This window comes from Gorilla gorilla, chromosome 4 (assembly GCF_029281585.2).
Source record: "Gorilla gorilla gorilla isolate KB3781 chromosome 4, NHGRI_mGorGor1-v2.1_pri, whole genome shotgun sequence".
Classification (NCBI taxonomy): domain Eukaryota; kingdom Metazoa; phylum Chordata; class Mammalia; order Primates; family Hominidae; genus Gorilla; species Gorilla gorilla.
This window is the reverse complement of record NC_073228.2, coordinates 17,279,693-17,299,597: the sequence shown is the minus strand read 5'-3', so window position 1 is coordinate 17,299,597 and position 19,905 is coordinate 17,279,693. Positions and strand designations below refer to the sequence as shown.

Sequence of the window (19,905 nt, the reverse complement as noted above, 5' to 3'; positions counted from 1 at the left end):
GGGAACACGAGTGATCTGGCTCACACAACTCAGCCAAAAAGGAGTGAAACCCAGGAGTAAAACACTGTCTTTTAACCCTAAGCCTGGCTCTTTCCTTCCATGTTGATATTGACTCCAACGGCCCGTGGCTGGTACTAGGACTTGTCCTTAGTAATCTGATAATAATCCCAGGGGCCACAGTCTCAGCCTCCAGTTCCCACGGTGGTCAGCCTCACGCTCTCATATTCCATGTGATGATGCAGTTTTGCCAATCAAAGGTCGCAGCGGCAGGACTCCCCTGATGTATAGGAGAAGTAGCCAGAGCTCTTCATCCCCTGCCAGAAGAGCATAGTAGCTCACATTTATTGAGTTCTTAGTACACGCTGGGCACTGTTCTAGGCTTTTTACATGAATTAACTCATTAAATACTCAGAACAAAACCATGAGGCAGGTACTATTATAATATTATCTCCATTTTGTGGACACTTAGGAGAGATTAATTTGCCCGAGTTTGCACGACTAATAATTTTCAGAATCGAGATTTGAATCCTGGAGCCTGTGCTCCTAACCAAACCACCATTTGCCTCTCCTGAGCCCATTGTCCTTAACCTCTTGCGGTCATGTGTGCTGGAGAGAATGTGATCAAAGCCCTGGACCTTCTCCCTAGGAAAATGCAGGTAAACAGAATTTTGCATATTTCAGGGACTTTGGGGACACCTAAGACCCATCTACTGTCGACCTCAGACTTAGAAGCTCTATTTATCTCATACATCCTGGAGAGAATTGTCCAGGGACAAAAACAGAAGCGCCGCCAGCGCCGCAGGACTTCGCCTCTGCAAACGTGTGAGGAGAGCTGCGCTGCGCTGAGCTGCGTGGTGACGGAGATGCCCGTTCGCTCGGGATCAGGAACGGTGAGCTCCCGGGACCGCAATGCCCTGAGAACGCAGCCGGGTGCTGAGCCTCCGGAGTCCAGTAGCTGAATGAAATACGCAGGGATCACCAGCCGGACCCAAATCTTGCGTCCCTGCCAGCATCCTGGAGTCCTAAGAGGCAGGGATTGGAGCGGACAGGATCTCAGAACTCTGGTCCCGGGCGCACAACGGCGGAGTCGCTGTTCCTGGTGCTGAAACGCTCAGTCCTGGAAGAACGTGGCCGCCTGCCCACCTGGTACCGCGCCGCGGCCGCTGCGGGGAACTGTCCAGTGCTGAAAACGGATGCGGCCCGGCCCGCAGGGCTCAGACCCGAGCCTGCCGCACCCAGCGGAGCTCGAACCGAGCTCCTGGAAGCGCTGACGCAGAGCGCAGGGAGAGCCGGAGCGGCGAGCTCCAAGCCTGGCATGGACCTGCAGAGACCCGATTCCTACCAGGGAGGAGCTGGCCCTGACTTCAACGAGCACGTCCTGCATAAGGTAAACATCTCCTGTATTCCTCAACCTAACGTTGGAAGAGGCGCCAGCACCAGGAGTTTTCTCCACTCCCCTGACTTTGCTTTGGGACTTAATGAGAAACTAGCTTGTATCTGTAAGCCTGGGGAGCCCTTTCTGTCTGATCCTGTTTCCTGCTCAAAATAGAGATGTGTGAGCTCTTGGGGAACGGCTGCTGCCAGAGGCTCAGATGGTCAGAAGCTTCATTCATTCACTTAAATCATCTGTGTTCCTTTTTCACTCCCTCCTTCTCCTTGCCTATTTATGCCCCTGGGTGACCCCTGGCACCTTGCTCTCCTAACCCTTGTAGGAGACTGCATTTCTCCCTGTTACGTCTGCTAGCAGTGGCCAAATACCTGAATTTCTGGCCAATTTGTCTGAAATTAGATAAATGGTCTGCAGCAGAGATGAACTGCTGTTTTCGAATCAGACTCCCTCATGGCTCCAGAAAGCTTCCCTCCAGCCATGACTCCCTCACAGCCCCTGTAAGCATTTGCTTATTTCAAAGCACTGACATATACATTGCTTCCTTCACTCAAGTTTCTTATGCAACTCAGTTTTCAGTAATGCAGATCTCCCCCTAAGACAGTTGTTGGGAAAAATAGTAGCCTCTCTCAGGATAACAGTTTTAATTCAAAATCCATCACTCTGAAATAATCAAAGCGTTATATTTGGCATAAGAAGTTATTATGGCTCACCTTCCCTTTCTCTGACTTTGCCATGCCTTCCTGCTCCAGCCCTTATATTTTCTGCTTTGATAATGCCAGTTCACCTGCTAGTCCTTTGAAAAGCTGTACGTGATCCTATAGGTGGAGTTTTTTAATCAAAACATCACTTTGAAGAGTCTATGAATGCAAGTTTTGAAATAACCTAACCCAACCTCCTCCTCTATCACACAGCTTATATTTGAGGAAACTAAAATCCAGAGAGGAAAAATGACTTGTCCAAGAAAGCAAGCTGGTAAATGGCAGAGCTGATACTAAAAGCCAGAAATTACTACTACACATGTAGTATTCTTTCCTCTATATCCTTACTAAACTTCTCATCAAAGTGTGCAGTCCATGGACCAGCAGCATTGGCATTACCTTGGAACTTATTACAATAGAAAGCCCTGACCCTAGATTGGCTGAATCTGAATCTGCATTTTAACAAGATCTCTAGGAATAAATATGCACAATAAAGTTTTAGGTGCATGGCTCTGTGCCATGCTGCCTGTTTCTGACACAAATGAAAGAAAATCGGCTATTGAAGGAAGCAGGTCTCTAGATCTGACAGTCCATGTGTCTTCTCCCTCCAGGTCTCTGAATTCCTAGGATATAGAGAAGGAGAAAAAATGTATAACAACTACCCCAGTCTAGAAATTTTAGAGCCATCACAGTTTGAAGTAAACTAGAAGAAGTTCTGTGCTATTTGATGTTGTAAATTTAGCCCAGTAAAAAGTGCATGCAAGGCCAGGCATGGTGGTTCACACCTGTAATCTCAGCACTTTGGGAGGCCGAGGCAGTGGATCGCTTGAGGTCAAGGGTTCAAGACCAGCCTGGCCAACATGGTAAAATCTGTCTCTACTAAAAATACAAAAATTCGCTGGGCATGGTGGTGTGCGCCTGTGATCCCAGCTACTCAGGAGGCTGAGGCAGGAGAATTGCTTGAGCCTGGGAGGCAGAGACTGCAGTGAACCGAAATCACACCACTGCACTCCACTCTAGCCTGGGCAACAAAGCAAGACCTTGTCTCAAAAAAAAAAGGAAAAAAAAGTTTATGCAAGCAGAGGAACATAATTACAAATCAATTACAAAATTTTCCTGGCAACTAGATATGTGGGTCTCTCCAAGTTTATACCATCCTATAAAGGTATAAATACTCATTTTGAAAGCTTTAAGATTGGGAGCTCAGATTGTTCAAAATATTGATCAGATGTGGTATTTTCCATTTCAATTACCCACACACGAGATGTAGGATGTAGTCCATGAAGACTTTTACTTCCTTTGAGTTTATTGATCACCAAATTGAGAGTGGGAACCCATTCCAACAAGTTCCAACATATTTAAAGGCAAGTATCTATTTACTACTAGTAAAGGCTCAATGTCATCAGCTTGGCTGTGTGAGCACCCTGAGAGCAGGAGCCAGCCTTAAACCTTCTCTGGTGCCCAGCAGAGTGACATATGTATGTAAGGAAAGTTTTCCTTCTTATATAGTGCTGACAACCTCCTCCTAATACTACTTTATGATTGTGCATGATGTTTTATTGTGATCCACTTAAAACTCTTTTTGTAAAGGGGTAGGGCATCAACTTATTTGTATTATATTAAAAATTACTATGTAGTAGAGTCCAAGGAGTTCCCATTGATTAATTAGTGTCTATTGTCCATGAGAAGCAGGGCTCCCCTCCAACATTAATTGCTAGGATAAATTCTTTTTTTGAAGTAGGGTCGCAGTCTGTCGCCCAGGCTGGAATGCAGTGGTGTGATCTCAGCTCACTGCAACCTCTGCCTCCCAGGCTCAAGTGATTCTCCCACCTCAGCCTCCCCAGTAACTGGAACTGCAGGCATGTGCCACCATGCCTGGCTAATTTTTTGGCGGTTGTTGTTTTGTAGAGACAGAGTTTCACCATGTTGGCCAGGCTGGTCTTGAACTCCTGGCCTCAAGAGATCCACCCGCTCGGCCTCCCAAAGTGCTGGCATTATACGTATGAGCCACCATGCCCAGCGTGGAGAAATGATTTTTTAAATAGACTTGTTATTGACACATAACAAACACCACTTTGGGAAGCTGAGGCGGGCAGATCTCTTGAAGTCAGGAGTTCAAGACCAGCCTGGCCAACGTGGTGAAACTTTGTCTCTACTAATAATACAAAAATCAGCTAGGCGTGGTAACACATTCCTATAATCTCAGCTACTAGGGAGGCTGAGACAGGAGAATCACTTGAACTGAGGAGGTGGAGACTGCAGTGAGCCAAGATCACACCACTGCACTCCAGCTTCAGCAACAGAGCAAGACTCCATCTCAAAAAAACAAAAAGAAATATGACAAACACCAAAAAATCCTGAATCTTATGTGTCTACCTTGGTGAATTATCACAAAGTGAATGTACCTGTGCAATCACTATCAAGAGAAAGAAATAGAACCTTGTCAGCTTCCCAAGAGGCCCCCTCCCACATTCCACTTGCCAAACACCCTCCCCCAGAGATTGTCATTATAGAGGAAGAAGCATCATCTCGTGTTTTGACAGCACAGCAGATGTTATGTAGGGTAGTCCTAGAAACTTGCCAGAGAAGAGATATTGTCGTATGATGAAACGAAACTCCAGGCTTGGAATAAGCCAAACCTTGATGTGACTTTGAGCAACATCTGTGAGTCTTAATTTTCTTAGCTATAAAATAGGAATGATAATACCTGCCTTATTATTTTTGAGCAAGGATGTTAGCGAATATAATGTAACGCATATATATAAAATCTCTGGAATATAGGAAGCATTCAATAAAAGTGGTTGTATTGGCTGGGCGCAGTGGCTCCCAGCACTTTGGGAGGCCAAGGAGGACGAATCATGAGGTCAGGAGATCAAGACCATCCTGGCCACCATGGTGAAACCCCATTTCTACTAAAAATACAAAAATTAGCCGGGGGTGGTGGCATGCACCTGTAGTCCCAGCTACTCAGGAGGCTGAGGCAGGAGAATCTCTTTAACCTGGGAGGCAGAGGTTGCAGTGAACCAAGATCACACCACTGCACTTCAGCCTGGTGACAGAGTGAGACTCCATCCGAAAAAAAAAAAAAAAAAAAAAGTGGTTGTATTAGGGCATGCATCTTGGGCTCCGAAGCGGCTTCAATGGGTGTCACATTCAGTCTCACCTACAATGATGAGCTTTGTGAGAAGAGCAGCAGCTTCATACACAGAGAACCTCAGAAACACACACACTACATATTTCACAGGCAGAAGTCCATGGAAATAAACTCACACAACCCATCTATACAAAAAGCATGACTTCTATGCAAACATCCCAGTTCTGACTTCCTAAGTTGAATATCTTTTTTCTCTTGGAGGTGATGTATGGGACTTGATGAAATTCATTTATATGAAAAATATACGCCAAATATCATGATAGGCATGGTGTAGCTCTTGCACTTTAGCTGGTCCCAATAGTTGGAGGCTGACCCAGGCAAGCCCAAGTAACTCTTAGAAGATTCCCGTAGGGTGGGCTGGAAGCTGGGAACTGACTGAAAACGTTGAGCTCATCCATCATGTGCCTGGAGTTTTTAAATAGAGTTGTTGTTGCCACAAATCTGAAAATTTGATGCAGCTAAATAATTTAAAACAAAGGAGCAACCTGGCTGCTCTTTTCCTTAGAGAACTCTCAGTTCTCTCTTGCTACCAGCTTCAAGAGCCATCCAGGGCAATGGTATGGGGTATGGGTTCAGGAACAGCCCACGGATTGGGTCCCTACTGTGCCAGGGTCTGACCTTGAGCTCCCAGAAAATGAAAAGATTTTCATTTCATTTTCACAGAGAGGGCAAGCTTTTGCCCCAGATACCAGTGAATTAGGACAAAAGGGCTTCAGTTCAAGCACTTACTTCCTAATTCCCCATCACCAGGGCTCTAAGGAATATCCACATACCAGACTAGCTTCCAGAGGGACGAACAATTCCTAGGACAAAGTCAGTCTCAGAAAGACTGGGGGTGGGGGGCAGAAAAACATGAGCTGCTCATCCATTCATCCAGGGCTTGGTTCTTCTTGGGTGAAAAGGGATTACCAGGTCTCTGTCTTCCAAAGTATGTCCATTTCCTCCAACTGCTCTAACACCTCTTCTGGGTGAAAGGAAAAGGCAAGCAGGTAATATCTGCCACTCTCTCCCATCTCCTGCACTTACTCTTCACTTCCTTCTTCTACTACCCATCTTGTAATTTCGGTGTCCCTCAAAAGTCCGCATGCCTCACCGATTCATTCAGCAAACATGCACTGGACATTTCCAAAGCATAAAGAACTAGGCTGGTCATTGTCGAGAATATAAACGCAAATGATTCCCATCTTCACTAAGCCTGTGGCCTAGAAGGCATGCACACAAATGGCTATACTTTTATATAATTCCAGAAGTGTCCTAAGAAAGATACGGGTAGCTGCAGGGGAATGACCCAGGAAGAAAAGGTCATGTCTGACTCAAGTTGAAATGTCCTCTCTCACTTATGGCTTCTGATTAAAGTTAACATCCAGGCTTGGCACGGTGGCTCACACCTGTAATCCCAGCACTTTGGGAGGCTGAGACAGGTGGATCATGAGGTCAGGAATTCGAGACCAGCTTGGCCAACATGGTGAAACTCATCTCTACTAAAAATACAAAAATTAGTCAGCCGTGGTGGTGCACGCCTGAAATCCCAGCTACTCAGGAGGCAGAGGTAGGAGAATCGCTTGAACCCAGGAAGCAGAAGTTGCAGTGAGCTGAGATCACACCATTGCACTCAGCCTGGGCGACAGAGTGAGACTCTGTCCCCCCACAAAAAAAATTAAAATTAAAAAATAAAAAATAAAGTTAACATCCAGGAGAGACAGAGTTCCACACATCAGCTAGCTCCCTCCCCATGGGACTGTCACCTATTAATCCTAGGGAAAGGTCTGGATACAACAGTGTTGTCCTTCCCTGCCAGAAAATTGTACAAGAGAAAGACAAATAAAACAGCAAAAGACCATACTCGCCATTCTGTGTTCCTCTCTCATTCTCTATCCCACAGGTGCTTCTTTTATTTTTTTTTCGATGAAACAATGATAATAGTATGCAAATTTGTCCTCAAAAGAATCCAAATTCGCAGAAAAATCCATGCCCTGTAAGTGAAGAGATTTTTGTTTTCAAAGTGCACTAGTTCCAATTCTCAAAGATTTCTATTGTCAGCTCAGGAACAAACAAGAAAGCCAAGAAAAGCTAGCTGCTCCCTGTATAATATTTCCACTGGCTTGTTTTCCTCTCTTGCTTGCTCTGAAGGCTTACAGATAAACAAATGAAGTGTATATTACATCACTGGCAATCTGGTGCCGTCTGGGACTCCTTTGGCTAATAGATCGGTCCTGCCCAGATTCCAGAGCAGGCAGCTGGTGTGGGGAGTGGTGGTGCCTGCTAGTTCTCTTAGGATAACCTCAGCAGGAAATGATGGTGACTCAGTCCAGCGCCTCAAAGTCGTTTTCCAAACTCTCCAGGCTTTCCTCTCCTAAGCATCCTTTCCTTTAATTTGTGGTCCCTGGGGCCTTTTGTGAGAAAATGTCTGAGACTCACTTGTGTTGCTGCCCTAATGTTTCCTCTTATAAGCTGTTCTAGGGAGGGACGTCCTTCAGTTTCAGGGCAGGAAACTCCGCCTTACTGGGTGGAAGTAAACAGCCAGAGGTGAGCACTAGGCTGGAGAATTGTTGAAGTGGGCATTTGAAGTGGCTCTAAATTTATCCCAATACCCTTCTTGCTTCCTTCCTCCTCTTCTCAGGCAAGAGAAACAGTCCGTAGAGACTGCAAGCGCGAATGGAGATCACAGCTCCTTGTTAACTCACTCAGGCAATGCAGTTCCCAGCTGGGAGTGGCCCTGGACATCCTCCCATCTCTTAACCAGAGGAGGTTTTCTGGGGCCAAGAGACACAGCTCCAAGCAAACAGATCTGGAAAATATTAACCCCTAACTGATGACACCAGGCCTCACCCTGCTCCTAAAGGGAGCAAGGCCTTGAGTGGTGCAGTGAAAATAACTTGAGACGTGCAGGGCTCAAGAATTCCCCCAGCACATGGTTCCTGACCTTGATTTCTAAGTCAGCTCCCTCCCTTCTCATTTGCTTATCAGCGCCTTTTCATTTGCTTATTAGCACCTTCTCATTTGCTTATTAGCACCTTCTCATTTGCTTATTAGCACCTTCTCATTTGCTTATTAGCAGACAGTTTCTACCCATCAACATGAGGATGTTATTTAATCATTTGTGCTTTTGCAAATGCACATGTACTTTTAGGTATCTTAAACCAAGCTGTGCTTAAGTTCAAATTTTCTATTACTTGCTAGCCTTCTGCCCCTGGCCACCAGACACACAGACACACACACACATACACACACACACACACACACACGCCTGCACATGCACACATACGCACCCTTCCTCTCATGAGCTGTGGGCAGGGCCAGTGATCATCCGTTTTTGTTCTCTGTCTCCCCTTACCTTTTGTTATGAGCCTTTTAAAAGCAAAGCAGGCTGGGCGCAGTGGCTTAGTCCTGTAATCCCAGCACTTTGAGAGTCCAAGGCAGGCAGATCACCTGAGGTCAGGAGTTCAAGATCAGCCTGGCCAGCATGAGGAAACTCTGTCTCTAGTAAAAATACAAAAATTAGCTGGGCGTGGTGGCAGGCGCCCGTAACCCCAGCTACTTGGGAGGCTGAGGCAGAAGAATCACTTGAACCCGGAAGGCTGAGGTTGCAGTGAGCCGAGATCGCACCACTGCACTCCAGCCTGGGCAACAAAGCAAGACTCTGTCTCAAAAAAAAAAAAAAGGCAAAGTAAACATTTCTCCTCCTCTTCTTCCTCCCTCCCCTGTTTGAATTTTGCATTCATACCCTCTCCCAGCAACTCTGTTTATTAAAAATCGGAACTGTCATTTATTAGAGCAGTACCCCTAGGGGAGAGTCGGGAACTGGTAACACCTTCCCCAAGCTCACAGTGAGAAGCAGTGTAAGCTTTGGAAGGGAATAAAGTCTGGTACACAGTCCAGATGAGGCAGACACCCCCTTTCAGCCCCTGGAGTCTCCCTCCTTGCTTCCCCCATGCCCTTACCCAGATCCTTCCTCCTTCTCTGGGTCCCACCTCAGGTTTCATTTGGTTATCAGGTAAGAAATATTAAAAATCATCTCTGCACTATAATCCAAAGGGACCCAGTAAGACTAATAATTATTCCCAATACATTATCCAAATAAGCATATGGTTTATTTCTGCAGCACTTTACAGTTTACGAAACACTTTACTATATGCCAAGACATTTTATACTTAACATATGCTTTTTCCAGAAGATGTTACTATTAAACTAATTAATGTCCATATTAATAGGACAGGGAAACAAAGGCCAGATGGCCGGGCGTGGTGGTTCATGCCTGTAATCCCAGCACTTTGAGAGGCTGAGATGGGCAGATCATGAGGTCAGTAGTTTGAGACCAGCCTGGCCAACATGGTGAAACCCTGTCTCTACTAAAAACACAAAAATTAGCTGGGTGTGGTGGCGGGCACCTGTAATCCCAGCTACTCAGGAGGCTGAGGCAGGACAATTGCTTGAACCCGGGAGGCGGAGGTTGCAGTGAGCTGAGATTGCGACACTGCACTCCAGCCTGGGTGACACAGCAAGGCTCTGTCTCAAAAAAAAAAAAAAAAGAAAGAAAGAAAAAACTGACTTGCTCAAGGTCATAGCCAGCATTGTGGAAGCCTGAATCATTACAGCAGACCCTTCGATAGCACTTGCACGCCATGTAATATTCTAAGCACTTAGCATCTCTTAACTCACTTAATCCTACAACAACCCTATTTTAATCTCATTTTACAGATGAGTAAACTGAGGCATGGAGACATTAAGAAATTTGCCTATAGTCAAATCCAAGCAAGGCAGACAGGCAGAGGGATAGAGTCAGGAGAGGACAAGGGGCTTCACCAAGAGGGTCACAGATGGTCACTACTTTAGGGCATCGACAGCAGTCCATTGTGTGGCCTTCAGCTCTGTAGAGCTGGTTTTGCTCACTCACTCAAGAGTGGCTCCATCTCTGCAGTCAGGCTGATGTTAATCAGACTCACAAGACATGTATTGCCCTAGATGCCAAGCCACATTATAATCAGGAGATTGTTCACTAAGCATGAAATCCAGGGGAAAAAATGGAACTTGGAGGATTCAAATGTTTAATGCTATCAGGCTGACATGAGTTGGTAGCTGGCTACACTATAGGGACAGCCTCAATCTACGACCCCACTGGCCCCTTCTACCCTTAGGTCCCCTCCCCTACCCCTTGCCCCACCTCTGCCTCCCTCAGCTGTATATATTTAACTGCCTTGGGCTGGGCAGTCATTCTATTCTCTCCAGGTCTGTATTTCCTGCAATCCTTTAAGAACTCCTTGCCTTTGAGCTTGAGAATTCCCTGGACTTGACCTGGTTACGGGGAGGGAAAGGGAAGGGATGTTCCGTTCATCATCACCAGAGTTGTCATTTCATACTTCTTCCTCCATCTCACTCAAGGCCTGTGTCAGAGCCTTAGGGACTTGGGTTTCAGGGGCAAGAATCATGGAAGAGTAGAAAGGTGACTGGGGACATTTCCTTATATCCCACCACCACCCCTGTCCACATGCTCCCCTTGAAATCTGATATTTCTGCCTGAGAATCCTGAGAATCAATTCAGCAAACATTTACTGGGCACCACATTCCAGTCCCCAGGAACAAAACCCACTCTTCATTCCCCAAGGAGCTGCGTCCAGCAGGCTGGGTGGATCAGAGGGATGGCACAGGCAGAGATGGCTCAGGCCACATCTGACTGCAGCTCAGTGTGCCACGTGGACCTTGGTGCCCATGAAGGTCAAAGACCTCTAGTCCCATATAGTGGGAAGCTGAGCCCTTGGGGACCAGGTCAAATGCTTGCAGCTCTCAAGGCTGCCAACTTCTGGCTCCTGGCTGATTGACTGATCTGAGGGGTTATAAAGCCCAAAGTCCCAGGATGGGGCCCCACCTCTGAAGGTCAGAGGGCTCTGAGCCCCTCAACACAGGGATCCCTTCAAGCCCATGTCCAAGAAAGGAAGAGACTCCTGTTGCACTTCTGAGAAGTGTCCAGTGCAAAGACCCCTGTCCAATCGTGGCAGAGTCCAACACATAGAAACTAAGCTGGATCCCTTCCATGACCATCTCCAAAGACATGGGCTGAAAAACACTCAACCAAACCCAAAACACCAGGATCCCAGCCCTTGGGATGACAGTGTGGCACACAGAGAGGCTTGGGAAAGACAGAGGGGCATGCCAGGTGAGCTCTGCAGGCATGTCCTCCAGGACCCTCACTCTCCTCTCCCTGAAACCAGGTCTCCTCCAGACAGCAGACACATGAGAACCAGCATAGCATAGGCCCTGACCATCACCTGTCCTGACCACCACCTGTGCTGTCTACCACCTGTCCTGTTCACCACTGGTTCCATCCACCACCTGCCCCATCCATCACTTGTTCTGTCCACCATCTGTCTTGTCTACTGCCTTCCCTCTTCACCCTCATCCTGTTCACTACCTGCCCTGTCCACCACCTGTCCTGATCACCTTCTGCCCTGCTCACTGATTTTCTTAGAGTAGGAGGCAGCTCATTAGCAGAGAAAGAGAACTGGGCTTTGAGTACCAAAGAACCAAGCTTTATCCCTGTCTCTGCTGTTAGCCAGCTGTACATCCTAGGTCATTCCATTCCAACAGCACTTTCCAACTTGCAGAAAACTTGCATATAAATCATTTCGGTTGAATTCCCCAGCACTGTGTGTAAAGAGAACAGGCATTATTCTTGACTGCAAAAGGGGAAATCTTGTGATCAGGACTCTTGATTTCCAGTGACAAAACCCAACTCAAATTGGCTTAAGCCGAAAAGAGAATTCACTGGTTCCTGTACCAGAGAAGCCTAGGGAGTGCAGCTGACATCGAGCTCAGCTGGACCCAGGGACTCTCAGTGACTTCGGCCTCACTCTCTGTCTCTCTCTCTCTCATTTTTCTCTCTGGCTTGGCTCCATTCACAGGCAGGCTTCTCCCCATGGGGCCCCATTATTGACAGCAGCCCCAGGATCACATCCTCACAGCTCCCAATTCCAACCAAAGTCCTAGACCCAATACTCACTGGAGACTGAAATTGCCACATGCCCACCCCTGAACCAATACTATAGCCAGAGGGTAGAACATGATGGACAGCTTAAGCTCGGGTCACATGTCCACCCCGAAGGTGGAGTCAATCCCACCCAAGCCCTGTAGATCAAGAGTGGAAGAAAATGGGCCGGGCATGGTGGATCATGCTTGTAATCCCAGCACTTTGGGAGGTCAAGGCAGGTGGATCACCCGAGGTCGGGAGTTCAAGACCAGTCTGACCAACATGGGGAAACCCCTTCTCTACTAAAAATACAAAATTAGCCGGTTGTGGTGGTGCATGCCTGTAATCCCAGCTACTCAGGAAGCTGAGGCAGGAGAATCACTTGAACCCGGGAGGCGGAGGTTGCGGTGAGCCGAGATCGCACCATTGCACTCCAGCCTGGGCAATAAGAGCGAAACTCCGTCTCAAAAAAAAAGAGTGGAAGACAATGGTTTCCAGGGAAAATGGGATGGTGTTATCTGGAGGCTAGCCATGCAAAAACAACAGATGTCCCATGGTAATCCCGGGCAAGGCTGAGTCCCAGCATTTTTAAATCTTTAATGAGAAGTGCCTGAAAAGAAATGAAGAGAACTTGTCACAGTCCCACCTGAACTGGCCTCTTGGTGCCTCACACAAAGTTTCATTTAAGACTAAATAACTGGATTTGGATTATTAATGACTGGACTTGGGAAATAAACTGCTGTCACCCTATGAAGCGATAGGCTTATTGGGGCTGCAGAGCCAGACCTCCCTCTATGGGTGGGAGTAGAATTTCCTCTGAAAGAAATAGATGATCCAACTGTGGACCATCCAGGGAAGAGGTTGATTGGAGCAGGGAATGAGGGTTCAGGAAGCTGACGGAGCTCAGACAGGAATGAGGGGAAGCTCTTCCGCCTCTCTTAAGGACCATGGTTAGCTGCTATGGAGACGCCTGAATTTTTCCATTGCTGGGTAGGGCGTGTCAGCCCAGGGCTACATGAACACTGATGAGAAGTGAGGCAGAAAAGCACCAAACAAGGCCAGCTTTATGAGTATGCCACCTACAAAGTCACATAACGCCCTGCACTTAGAAGGGCCCTGCATTTGGTTTAACACTTTGCATTCGCCATCTTTAAAGTCTTAATAATGTTTGTACAAGGACCCCTGTATTTTTATTTTATATAGCCATTCTTGCTGTCAGATAAAAACCCCTGCAAGGTCTGAGCCTGGCTCTGTGGGGTAGTTTTGAGCTATTCGCTGGGGCACCTCTGCCTTCTGATGGCCTCACACCACGCCTGGTTTTGGATGTGCCTCGAGTAACCAGGGAAGAGTCATCTTATGCTTTGGGCCAGATGGCAAAGGAGTGGGCAGCACCACAGTGGCATTCACTGTCGAGGGGTGGTTGCGTCCCCAGGACAGCATCTGCGAGGGTCACGGGCAGCAGGAAGTGTGGCCTGGAAGGCAGATCAGACAGTCCGAAGGTGGGTGGGTGGGCAAGTCCTCAGGGGTAAGTGGCTGTGATAGAGGCAGGGGAAGAAGTAGACAGGGGTCACGTTTGTGATCTGAGCATTGTGCTGAAAAAACAATAAGTTTGTATTGGTGGCTATTAGTGAATAATGAGAGTCATTATTTTATTTATTTATTTATTTATTGAGACGAGTCTCTCTCTGTCACCCTGGACTGCAGTGGCATGCACTCTGCCTCCTCTGCCTCCTCACTGCAACCTCTGCCTCCCAGGTTCAAGTGATCCTCCTACTTCAGCCTCCTGAGTAGCTAGGATTACAGATGTGTGCCATGAAGCCCTGTTAATTTCTTTTTTTTTTTTTTTTTTTTTTTTTTTTTTTTTAGTAGAGATGGTATTGGCCAGGCTGGTCATGAACTCCAGACCTCAAGTGATCCACCTGCCTCAGTCTCCCAAAGTGCTGGGATTATAGGCGTGAGCCACCACACCCAGCCAAGAGAGCCATTATTATTAATACATTTAATTGCAAAATTTGAAAAATGAAAAACAAAGAAAAAATTTCCTGTGATGCCAGTGTTTCAAAATACATATCTTAAAAATAAAAATGGGCTGGGCACGGTGGTTCACGCCTATAATCCCAGCACTTTCGGAGGCCGAGGTAGCTGGATCACTTGAGGTCAGGAGTTTGAGAACAGCCTGACCAACATGACGAAACCCCATCTCTACTAAAAATACAAAAAAGTTGTCGGGCATGGTGGCGGGTCCCTATAACCCCAACTACTCAGGAGGCTGAGGCAGGAGAATCACTTGAACCTGGGAGGCAGGGGTTGCAGTGAGCCAAGATTGTGCCACTGCACTCGAGCCTGGGTGACAGAGCAAGGTTCTGCCTTAGAAAAAAAGAAAATGAAATTGCCATGTAAAAATACATGCATGTGTTTATTTATACATATGTGTGAGATAGATAGATAGATAGATAGATAGATAGATAGATAGATAGATAGATAGATCCATCATAGGAATTTTGTTATACACATTTTTACCTTCATTCTTTTTAATCACTACATAGAATTCCATTGTATAGATAAATGAAAATTCATGGTTTATTCTGAAATTTTGAAACTCATAGGAAGGTACAAAAACTAGAAGAACAAAAAGAAAATGATACATGTACCTACCATCTATATTTACTAAATGCTAACATTTTGCCTTAAAAAAAAAAAAGAAGGCTCTATAGGTAGCTGGGATCCACTTTGCAAGATAGCCATGGGACAGAAGGTTAATTGGGTTACTTTGTTTTTGTTTTGATATGGAGTCTTGCTCTGTCACCCAGGCTAGAGTGCAGTGGCACGATCTCGGCTCACTGCAACCTCTGCCTCCTGGGTTCAAGCGATTCTCCCACCTCAGCCTCCCAAGTAGCTGGGATTACAAGTGTGCACCATCACACCCAGCTAATTTTTTGTGTGTTTTTAGTAGAGACAGGGTTTCACCATGTTGACCAGGCTGGTCTCGATCTCATGACCTCAAGCGATCTGCCTGCCTTGGCCTCCCAAAGTTCTGAGATTACAGGCGTGAACCACTGCTCCCAGCCCTAGTTTGGTTACTTTGAAATCACAGCCTGATGGGTCTGCGGCACTTTTAGTTATACTCCATTTCGTAGAAGAGAAAAGAGATCTGAGAGACATTCAGTGGTTGTTCAAGGGCACTCAGCAGGGAATAAAAGAGAAACCCCAATCCAAGCTTCAACTCCAGACCCTAACTCTTCTGCTTATCCCTCCCTAGATTCCCAGGGTCCTTAGGAAAGGGAAGGCTTGGACTGGAAGCTCCCCCAAACCCCTTTATCACTGACCTCCAGAAACGCTAGTGAAGCCCAGGTGACAATCTCAGCCTGGCCCAGGATAAACACCAAAGCAAAATCAATGCCAGTGGGAGATATTCATTCACAAAGCGGATTCAAGACCCTGCGTGCAGAGCTGCTCAGATGAAGCAGGCCCAAATGCAGTTAGTCACCATTAATTGGGTCTCAGGAGTGGAGGAGCAAACAACAGCATCCCCTGGGGATTTGCCTCCATCAACCCAAGTGCAGGGTAAGAAGCCCAGGAAAGCAAGCCAAGCTTTGCAAGCACCAGCACTGCCCCTGGGCAGACTCTCCTTCACTCTATCTCCATGTTCTCTCCCATTTGCCCTCATATCTTGTTATATATATATTTTTTTCTTGAGACAGAGTCTCACTCTGTCACCCAGGCTGGAGTGCAGTAGTGCCATTTCGGCTCACCGTAACCTCTGCTTCCAGGTTCAAGCAATTCTCCTACCTCAGCATCCCAGGTTGCTGGGGTTACAGGCACACGCCACCACGCCTGGCTAATTTTTTGTATTTTTAGTACAGACGGGGTTTCACCATGTTGGCCAGGCTGGTCTCAAACTCCTGAGCTCAGGCAACCCACACGCCTCAGCCTCCTAAAGTGCTGGGATTACAGACGTGAGCCACCAAGCCCGGCCTATTATTATTATTTTTGAGACGGAGTCTCGCTCTGTTGCCCAGGCTGGAGTACAGTGGCACCATCTCAGCTCACTGCAACCTCCACCTCCCGGGTTCGAGTGATTCTCCTGCCTCAGCCTCCCAAGTAGCTGGGATTACAGGTGTGCACCACTACACCTGGCTAATTTTTGTATTTTTTTTAGTAGAGACGAGGTTTTGCCATGTTAGCCAGGCTGGTCTCTAACTCCTGACCTCAAATGATCCACCCATCTAGCCCTCCCAAAGTGCTGGGATTACAGGCATGAGCCACACAACCAGCCTCTTCTAGTATTTTAAGCTGACATACTGTACCTATATCTCCACTGGTTCTTTCCCTTGCCACCTGCCAGACAGCTGGATGTTACAGTGCAAGGATGCAAGGTCTCTGGGGCGCAGTCCTTCTTTGCTTATTATTAATTTTGCAGAGGCTGTGTGAAGTTTGAAATAAGTGCACCGTCTGAATTTCACAACTCTTTCCACTGAACTGAGGGAAGGCACCGGGCAGTATAGCTGAGATCACGGTCTGTGACCTGTTGCTTCTTTGTCGTGGAAACCCTCTGCGTCGTTGATAGAGGGCAGCATTCTGCATGTAAATGCCAACAAGTGCCAGTGCTCTGCTCTGCTCATAGCAGATTTCTACTACACAAGGGTGCAGAATGTCCCTCCTGTATTTCTGACCTTGGGGGACAGTCTTTCCCCTCCCTTAATTCTGAGCCCCTCCTCAGAGGTACCTTCAGAAAAACAAATGAATCAGTCACCTTTTCTTTTTATTTATTCAGTTTATTTTTTTTTTGTTTATTTATTTATTTATTTGAGATGGAGTCTTGCTCTATCTCCGAGGCTGGAGTGCAATGGCACGATCTTGGCTCACTGCAACCTCCATCTCCCAGGTTCAAGCAATTCTCCTTTCTCGGCCTCCCAAGTAGCTGGGATTACAGGGGCCCGCCACCACACCTGGCTAATTTTTGTATTTTTAATAGAGATGGGGTTTCACCATGTTGGCCAAGCTGGTCTCAAACTCCTGACCTCAGGTGATCCACCTGCCTCGGCCTCCCAAAGTGCTGGGATTACAGGCGTGAGCCACCACACCCAGCCAAGTCACCCTTTCTTGATGCAAGAGTTGCAGACCCTCAGGACAGGACCATGTGAGGATATGGTCACAGTGGACTACTTTGGGGAAGGGGCTTGTGCTGGGGCAGGGAGAATCTGATTGCTTCAAGGGGCCCTTTCACAACTACTGGAGAGCTCCACAGCTCTCATTAGTGACAACCTTCATCAGCCTCCAAACAAAGAGCGTCACTAGAGGCCCTCAGGGTAAGCCTCACTACACCAGCGGAGATGTGATGGAGCAGGTCCATGCCTGGAGAACAGTGTGAACCAGATCCATGGCTGCCAATTCTCAGTCCATACCTAAGTACCAGCCCCTGACAAGTACCAACTGATGTGTAGGAAACGATACACACACATCAGTAGATGTTGGCATAAAGTTACCAACTGTCCTTTCTTAGGAAATACTGTCTATTATCCCGAGACTTGGGGTGCTCAAAGCTCCTTTCTTTTATGAAATTATGGTGACAATGGATTGTTGAATAGAAACTTTGTTAAGCAACCCCTCACTTAACCAACTTATTAAGTCAACCAATACCCTTCAGTCTCTTACTGGAGCACACTGACTAAGCCTGAGGCACAGAGTGCTCACAGCTGGCAGGCTCTTCTCTGCTCTCACAGTTGTGGTACCTGGTTAACAAGAATGCATTTGGGCCCATACTTGCTTATGCTGGTCATACGTGTTAACTAGAATGATGTACTTGAATCAATTCACCCGTAAACAAAGGAATTGGCCGGGCATGGTGGCTCACGTCTGTAATCCCAGCACTTTGGGAGGCCAAGGCAGGGGGATTACCTGAGGTCAGGAGTTCGAGACCAGCCTGGCCAACATGGTGAAACCCTGTCTCTACTAAAAAATACGAAAAAATTAGCCAGGCATGGTGGCAGGTGCCTGCAATCCCAGCTACTTGGGAGGCTAAGGCAGGAGAATTGCTTGAACCTGGGAGGCTGAGGTTGCAGTGAGCTGAGATCACGCCACGGCACTCCAGCCTGGGTGACAGAGCAAGACTGCACCTCAAAAAAAAAAAAAAAAAAAAAGGAAAAGAAAAAGAAAATACAAAGGAATTTAAACAGAAAGACTATTGACCAATAAAATAAGAGTGTAAAAAAAAGAGAGAACAGTTATCTCTACAAAAACTAAACTGAGTGCTTTGGAAAGACACTATAAAAGCCTGTCACTTTTTAAAATGCTATCAAATTAGGAATGAATGAGAGAACTGTAAAATATTGGAAAGAAATGCATAAAAATGAAGAAAGATTTTGCAATCAGGTGGCTTCATAAGTTTCTAGAATTTCTTGCTTCATGTTAAAGAAACTGGAACTGAAACCCCAGGATCATGTGTGTGTGGTTTGTGCTTCAGGAAAGACAATGGGCTCCACTTTTCAGCAGACTTGTAAGCAAAGCAAAGGCTTTAGGTCTACATCAAAATACTTGCTAATAACTACACATTTAGATATTTTAAGTCAAAATAAAACATGTAGAGGAAAAATAGCCTTGGCGCAGTGGCTCACACCTGTAATCTCAGCACTTTGGAAGGCTGAGGCAGATGGATTACTTGAAGTCAGTTCAAGACCAGCCTGGCCAACATGGTGAAACCCTGTCTCTACTAAAAATACAAAATTAACCAGGTGTGGGCGAGTGTGGTGGCTGACACCTGTAATCCCAGCACTTTGGGAGGTCGAGGTGGGCAGATCACCTGAGGTCAGAAGTTCAAGACCAGCCTGACCAACATGGTGAAACCCCGTTTCTACTAAAAATACAAAAATTAGCCAGGCGTGGTGGCACATGCCTGTAATCCCAGCTACTTGGGAGGCCGAGGCAAGAGAATCGCTTGAAGCCGGGAGGCAGAGGTTGTGGTGAGCCAAGATTGCGCCACTGCACTCCAGCCCGGGTGACAGAGCAAGACTCTGTCTGAAAAAAAAAAAAAAAGAAAAGAAAAAGAAAGAAAGAAAAGAAAAAATACAGTATATCTCTTTTATGAGTTCCTGGTTTAACAAACTTTTTCAATGAACTGACCAATTACCAATTCCTGTGAAATTGAATAAGAATTTACCTACTTGGTTCAAACATATTTGACTTTGGCAAAGAAAACTAAAAAGCTAAAAAAAATGTGCCTACTTGGTAGAATAAAAGGCTGATCACTGTATCTGTCCTTGCCAATCTAAAAATTTATCGGTACATGAAACCAACCGATTCCAGCAGTCTCCCCTTTCCAAGGCTAAGCAGCTTTGAGCTCTATTTTTCAAGATGTCAAGCAAAGGTAGCGTTTCACCTCACTTCAACGCAGATTTATCTTACTCATGGATTTTGGAGGTTGCCAACTCAGTAGTTTCTTTTTCTCCCTCAACTACTCTCAAACAGTACTATCTTCTGAAAGCCAATGATATGCACATAGTTCTCAAAAGGAGGCTGTCCAAACCTTACATGCTTGTCAAGTGGAATCTTTTTTGACATGAGGCCTCACTCTGTCCCTGAGGCTGGTGTGCAGTGATACGATCTCGGCTCACTGCAGCCTCAACTTCCTATGTTCAAGCGATCCTACCCCCTCAGCCTCTGGAGCAGCTGGGTCTACAGTCGTGCACAACCACACCCAGCTGAT

The 19,905-nt window shown here is 46.5% G+C and overlaps 1 protein-coding gene across 1 annotated transcript in view; it reads left to right on the top strand.

Moving 5' to 3' along the window:
* The first annotated feature begins 478 nt into the window (after positions 1-478).
* RAB37 (RAB37, member RAS oncogene family) overlaps positions 479-19,905 on the top strand; it is a 71,868-nt gene continuing 52,441 nt past the window's right edge. Inside the window, exon 1 of the mRNA XM_055389025.2 lies at positions 479-1,387. Within this exon, the coding sequence (XP_055245000.1) occupies positions 1,316-1,387 (72 nt within the window). The 5' untranslated portion in view covers positions 479-1,315. The remainder of the gene's footprint in view (positions 1,388-19,905) is intronic.